Source organism: Cupressus sempervirens, chromosome 5 (assembly GCF_028749045.1).
Source record: "Cupressus sempervirens isolate cs-2001-9-10 chromosome 5, ASM2874904v1, whole genome shotgun sequence".
Lineage (NCBI taxonomy): Eukaryota > Viridiplantae > Streptophyta > Pinopsida > Cupressales > Cupressaceae > Cupressus > Cupressus sempervirens.
This window is the reverse complement of record NC_143122.1, coordinates 270,960,247-270,967,318: the sequence shown is the minus strand read 5'-3', so window position 1 is coordinate 270,967,318 and position 7,072 is coordinate 270,960,247. Positions and strand designations below refer to the sequence as shown.

The 7,072-nt window shown below is 31.0% G+C and overlaps 1 protein-coding gene across 1 annotated transcript; it reads left to right on the top strand.

Moving 5' to 3' along the window:
• The first annotated feature begins 251 nt into the window (after nucleotides 1–251).
• LOC149555609 (peroxidase 12-like) lies at nucleotides 252–2,729 on the top strand. The gene is made up of 4 exons (XM_089833661.1): nucleotides 252–513; nucleotides 605–799; nucleotides 1,011–1,179; nucleotides 2,125–2,729. The coding sequence occupies exons 1-4, from the start codon at nucleotides 268–270 to the stop codon at nucleotides 2,574–2,576; spliced, it is 1,062 nt and encodes a 353-aa protein (XP_089689787.1). The 5' UTR covers nucleotides 252–267; the 3' UTR covers nucleotides 2,577–2,729.
• The last annotated feature ends 4,343 nt before the right edge of the window (nucleotides 2,730–7,072 follow it).

Sequence of the window (7,072 nt, the reverse complement as noted above, 5' to 3'; positions counted from 1 at the left end):
CTTACTTTTTCTATTCTTAATTTTTTCTTAGTGAATGATGTTTAAGGATAGTCCTAAGTGTAAATATCACACTAACAACTAACCACTGACTCTTATACTGAAAATGTTAAATAATCATAAGTGTATTAGCAATAAGATCGTGATGAATCCAATGTGTATTCTCGTGCCACTTCACTTACCCAACATGTGATTTTCACAAGCTCACCGCTGATAAATACCCACCATGTTTCTTCTTTGGAGAATTCAACCTCTTTGTTGTTTTCCCCAATGGAGAAGCTTCCTCTTCTCTATCTCTTATTCACTCTCTCCGTTTCCCTTGTTTGCTCTGAAGAAAATGTTTTGACTCAAAATGTCGAACCTCCTTTGGTAGATGGGCTTTCATGGACTTTTTATAAGCGAACCTGCCCTAAACTGGAATCCATTGTTGAGGAACGAATCAAGTTTTATCTAGACAAAGACATCACACAGGCTGCTGGTTTGCTCCGTCTTCACTTTCATGACTGTTTTGTTCAGGTTGGGTTTTGTACTAAACTATTCGTTTCACTAATTTTCTCTATGATTTTGTTGGGTTTGTTGCTTTAATGGTGAAAAATATGTTGCACAGGGCTGTGATGGGTCTGTTCTGTTGGATGGATCAGCAAGCGGGCCGAGCGAGAAAGATGCTCCTCCAAATTTAACGTTACGGCAAAAGGCTTTTGAAATAATAAACGACATAAAAGAGCATGTTGATAAGGCATGCGGTGTGGTTGTGTCCTGCGCAGATATCACTGTTCTTGCTGCTCGGGACTCTGTCTCAAGGGTATATAGGATGACTTAAATATTATACTCCGCTTCTTAGGCTAGAAGTGTTACTAGTAAAATTTTTAGCTTAATATGTGATGTTTAAGGATGGTCCTCGTTGTTGTTGTTATTATATTTATTTTAAGATATTGTAATTTTATGTTTTATAATTTGTATGTGACATAGAAAATATATTGTCTAATATAGTATATTTCAATTTCTATTAATAGAGTGGAGGGCCAAGATACAAAGTGCCGTTGGGGCGAAGGGACAGCTTGAAGTTTGCTACTAGAGATGTAACACTTGCAAATCTTCCAGCGCCAACTTCCAGTGCCTCAACCCTCATTAAGGCTCTTGCTGCCAAAGGTCTTGACATCACTGATCTCGTGGCTCTTTCAGGTTCGTCTTATATATTGTATGTTTTGATTAAAATTAAATTAATCTTTAGCTATATAAGTTATGTATTTTAAAATTAAAAAGTATAATTCAAGTTATTTTGTTTAGTATAGGTTGGTCAAGTGGTCGAGAACTTATGTTCTTCAAAGAGAGATCACAAGTAAAAATCTCATAAAAGTTGAGTTATGCCTAGTTTATAGCACACTAAGTGCCTCCTAGAGTACAAGGTAGTCCCATATTGCTATCACCATATGTAGACTAAAAAATAGATGACTAGTTCGTGGACTATAAAAGCTCATTTCCTTTCTTTTCATTGTTGATTTTTTTTATTGTAAACATAATATTATTTTATACATAAAATTTATGCAGAAAATGACTTTGAGTAATTATACCTCTCAGTGCAATAGTTGAAATGAGTGTGTACATATCTATACACACAAACATACATACATGTGCATACATATTTATGTATGTATATAATTTTAATTGTATTTAAATAGAGATTGTTTGATGCTACACACATGGTCCACCCAAGTCCATTTAAGTAAGAAATTCTAAAAATGGTTGCGAATGTTTTTCTTAGGTATCAAAATCAAAAGATGACTTTTTGTTGACTCTTAACCTTTATTTACAATCTTTACTTGTGAGTCACCTAATAATCTAGTTACATTTTTACTTTATATAATGGAAGAATATCATTGTAAATAAACAAAAATATCTATAAAATAGTATTTGGTAAATTATATACACCATATTAAAACTATACAAATAATTATTCATTATGATTATTTTTAAAACTATGTATAATATATAGGTGTGACTACTCACAATCCCCTACATGTTTTTTTTAAAATTACAATTATTTTATTTACTTATTTAATTAAGTTTAATCATATGCATTCTAACTATAGAAATTGGAATTTATTTTTTTATTTTTTGTGGGTACAGGTGGGCACACCATAGGAATAGGGCATTGCACATCATTCACAGAACGACTATACCCCACACAAGATAGTACACTTGACAAAAGTTTTGCCAAAATCTTGAAAGCTATATGTCCAAGAAAAAATTCTACAAAGACTACCGTATTAGACATTCGCTCACCCAACCTATTTGACAACAAGTATTATGTGGACCTCATGAATCGACAAGGCCTCTTTATGTCTGATCAGGATCTTTACACAGACTCTCGAACCAAACAAATTGTCCATGACTTTGCCTTGAATCAAGATCTCTTCTTTAAGAAATTTTGTCTTGCAATGGTGAAAATGAGTCAACTAAGTGTACTAACTGGCACCAAAGGGGAGATAAGAAATAATTGCTATGCTCGCAATCCAAGTTACCTCATCAGCAATCTACCAGAAGATGTTGTCATTACAGTAGTTTCATCAAAGATGTGAGCTTAATCCTCACCCACTTCAATTTCTCTCTTTTTAAGTCAGAATACTATCTAATGTCATAGATATACTGGTAGCCTAGACTTGTTCAGAGAAATAGTACTTTATAATGTAAAAAGTAATTCTAACTAGAATAAAATAATCCACTTGTTATGAGCCTAAGGATCAAGCTATTCAAAGTTTTGATTTTTTTGGATGACTAAAGAAATTTTTAATATTAATGTTATTTTTAACGAATTAACTAGAACTTTAGAGTTTTGCATGGTACAAAGTCTTTTATTGTGGAGTAGTTGCTTTCTATTTTTATAGCTATTGGGGCTCATTTCCTAACATTATATCTTAAGTTATATTCTTTGTTTACTAATCTTATAATGTTTTAATATCATGTTAAAAAAATTGAGAGACTAATTAGGAATTGAATCTATGTTGTGTCTTATGTATGCCAAGGTGTTTGATCATTGAGTAACTAGCCTTCTTTGATTTCAGTGTAGCTAATTTTATGATATTGATTAATAAATAAAATATAGATTGGTATTTAACTATTTAATATAGCTAAACATTTGATTTTCTAGTGCATTATTATCTTTCTATCAAAATGAACATATCTTCAATACAAAAAATAGCAAGTTTGAACAAGAAATTATGAGCTTCATATATATTATCATTGTGTGAAAGGTAACTCATCTAAATCTTTAGTGTCAATTGTGTTTAAGAATTGTTTATTTCATAATATTATGATTTTCTTGATGATTTAAAGAGGAAGTACAAGATTAATCTTATCTTGTAGATAAGGTGATGAGATGGGGTTTACTAGTTGATAGATTAATCAAGCCTCAAATAAGGATGGGAGATAAAGAGGATATAGTAGCCTGGACTACCCACATACACCCTTAGAATAGTAGAGGTCATCAAGGTCCTTTCCTATTGCTTCCCACTATAAATGAAAATAATTCAGATTTAAAAGAATTAGAGTTATGTTGCAATAGAAAGTGCAACATATGTATGTACAACTTTTGAAAAATAAATGATGCATGTTATAATTTAAATGGTTTTGTATGTATTGTGTAAATATATGCCTATATAATATTTGTATAATAGATCATAATTTAGTGTTTAGGTTATATATTTTCATGACTGTGTTCTATGTATAAAATATGTAATCTATTTAAGGTTAAATTAAACAAAAAAAAGTGTTTCTTATTATTGAGTTGTATTTTTTAGTGTTATTATTTTTAGGTTTAATAATTACATCAACAAAATTTTATTATTATTGATACAAACAACATCATATAGTCGAAGAGGAAACAAAGTGTTTTCATTATGTATATATATATTTTCAGTGTGAAATCACCTTTTCATTGTGAGACAACTTCAAAAGTTTTGCAATTGAATTTTTTATAATAAGATAATTTATTTAGAATGAAATATTTCCAAGGCTAAAACTCTCTAGCTTAAAATCTCATAGGAAAACCTTATCATTTGAGTTATTAAACTAATATCTTAAACATTAAATTTAATAAAAGTTTGAATATGTTTTAAAAATCCAAATATGTCTTTTGGTAAATCTTAACTAATCAATATTTTATAATTTTAGTATTATCTTAAATAACACTAATATAAAAATATAACATTTTATTAGTATTCTATTACATTTTTATTGATCGATACTTACTAACACATATACTCAAATTAATGTAGGTCAGACTTAGTAAAACCATTTCCTTATAAACAAAAACTCATGAGGTCATTTTCTATAGTTTTATACATCTCGTTCATTCAAAATTACATAAATGATATGTCTAATGCCTTGGATGTAATAGAACCCCTTTGTACTATTTTAGGCTCTAAATTGGATATGCGTGAAAAAAGATACATTCTAACTCAACCTAACTCTCAATCACCTTGGATCCATTGTGAATGAAGTGAGGTGAACTACAACAATATTATAGGATATATGGGAATCCCCTTTGGCATTAGAGTCTCACTTAAAGAGATGTGGAATAAGTTCCTTTATAACATTAAAATCATCCAACTAGGATAAAGGAGGACTAGGTATTATAAATGTCTATACCATTGGAATTTTCCTCACTAGGTAATGGATTGTAAGAGCTTTGGATGGTTTCTCTCCTTAGAAACATCTTGTCTAAAATTGAATTCAAAATGCTAGTATTAAAATCTCTAGGGATTTTTTCAGCTAGTAGGATAAGATAATTATTCTTATCATGTATTTGAAGGCTCGTGGATCTGCCACCTTCAACACTATTTGGAGAGCCTAGAGAAATACATCAAAACATTAAGTTTATAAGATTAAATTTTAAGTCATGGTTTGAATTATGCTTTTTCAATTTGGTGAAATTGTCTTGTCCAACGAGATGAAATTGTTCTTTCTACTACCAAAATTCTCAAGGGCAGACATCTCTTAAAAAGGGAATCCAATTTTTGGGGGACTTATGGGACCCTTTGAATTTTAATTGGAAAATATTGTAGTAGATTAATAAAAATTCATTCCCCCCTCATCTTATAGATACTTAATCCAAAAAATCTAGTAGTTGATTAAACATGTTCTATTTTTCTTCTTTCCACATCATGTCATGATAAGTACCCGAAATAATAGAAGTGGTCCTATATATATATATATATATATACCTCTTTTGTTTGTGTATAAAAATAGTTTCCCTTTTGGTCTTTTATCCCAATGACTTAACATAAAATAGCAATGCAAAGATTGAAGACTGACTGATGAGCCTCTAAAAGGCCATTATTTTGAGAACTTTTTATCTTGTTTTTAGACAATTATCTTGCAGAAACATTTTTTATGACTCTATGGTTTAAGCAAAGGAACTTATGTTTTTATGAATATATTATCTATATGTTAAGACATGAAGATTGAAGTATATATAGTTTAGATATGCTATGTTTTCTTGAATCTATGGCCTTCTATGGTACAATGAAGAAATATTACATGTTGATAAATGTTTCCTCATCCATGCTATGTTTGGGTAGATTCCTTCCTATCTAGCCATAGGATTTGTAACGAGTGATAGTTTGAACACTATACCTTTTCTAACACTGAGGATGAAATAAATATATATGTATGTGGAAGTTGTATGCATTCAATTTTTTGTAGGTACTTGCCACACATATTCAATGTCTACATTTCAACGCTAAGTCAAAGCCGACTAGATTGATGAATCACTGCAACAAGTAGATTATTGTGTGATTTCTGTTATGGCAATGCATGAATATAACTCCCTCAACCTATTAATGATATTTCTATTGTAAACTTTATGAATCTATAATTGATCCTCATTGATGGAGTGATCGTAGAAGTAGGAAGTTGTAGTTTTGCTTTAAATAATGCCTGTTGTAGCTTTGAAAGAATTTTTTTATCGAGAGAAAGATAGAATAGATCAATTTTCATAATAGCAATGTGTGATCTTGTTTTTAATTAGATGTAATCTCTTACTATGAATGAATAAAATACAAAGTTCAAGTTTCCATCTTCTATTTTGATTGTCTTTTCTGTTCACTCATCCAAGAGGGCCCAATTAGTGAGTGAACTGTTGTTAGAATAGATTTCATTTCCTTGTTTATTTCTTTGTAAGATAGATTTCTGCTATTCCTATAGCCATTGATAACAAAATCATTGAACTATTCCTGCAACATAGGTGCATAGATAGATTTATTGTTTGCAAAATAACTCTAAGCTCTAAAATAAGATTTCATTTTAGTTCCTAGCTTAAGTCTCCTTCAACATTCCCTTTTTGTTTTAGTTGTAATGACTTAAAGAGGAATTAGAGAAAATACTTTGCAGTCACCCTCTCAAGCTTACGCTCCTGGGTTGACAAAATAAAATGAATCTAGTATGATATTCTTAGGAAAACACATGATTCTGTCTAATCATGGGGTCAATGTGAAAGGATGTGCAATCCTTTGTTACTGAGGTATTAAGCTGACTAACCATTTTTGGCGCCATTGCCGAGGAAGGTGTCAATCTAATTCAACCTTGAAGTCATTATGTTAGGTTAGATTTCACATTATTTTGCATGCATAGAAGAAGAGACCTCCTTGGGAGATTTCTTCCCCATAATACCCAGGGAGATATTTTCAATCCTGAGTTTGAAGAACCTCACAACAAGAATGAAGAAAAAACTTTTGAAAATCCATTCGCTGCTACTTAAGAACGAATACCCTCATCCTCTGATGAATCCTTGCATTTGAATGATCTCTTTTCTGAACTTGAATACCAAGATAATCCACTTGCCCTTGTCATCTATCAAGAACCACTACAAGTACTTCCTCTAGGAATGGCTCATCTCAACCTCAACCAACATTTCCTTTTCCTATCCCTCCTCAGGAAGGTAACCAAAATTTGAAGAACATACCTGCTACTGCACTTCCCAAGTTTTATGGCCTGATCACTGAAGACCCTGAAACCTTTCTCTTTGAGTTTGACATACTATGTAGAAGTTATGACTATACAACTAATGTCTACAAAC

Bases quoted from the DNA above. Each gene is read 5' to 3' on its own strand.
- LOC149555609 (XM_089833661.1), top strand. From the start codon at position 268: ATGGAGAAGCTTCCTCTTCTCTATCTCTTATTCACTCTCTCCGTTTCC. The intron at 514-604 runs GTTGGGTTTTGT...TATGTTGCACAG, and splicing joins TTCATGACTGTTTTGTTCAG to GGCTGTGATGGGTCTGTTCT. The intron at 800-1,010 runs GTATATAGGATG...TTCTATTAATAG, and splicing joins CTCGGGACTCTGTCTCAAGG to AGTGGAGGGCCAAGATACAA.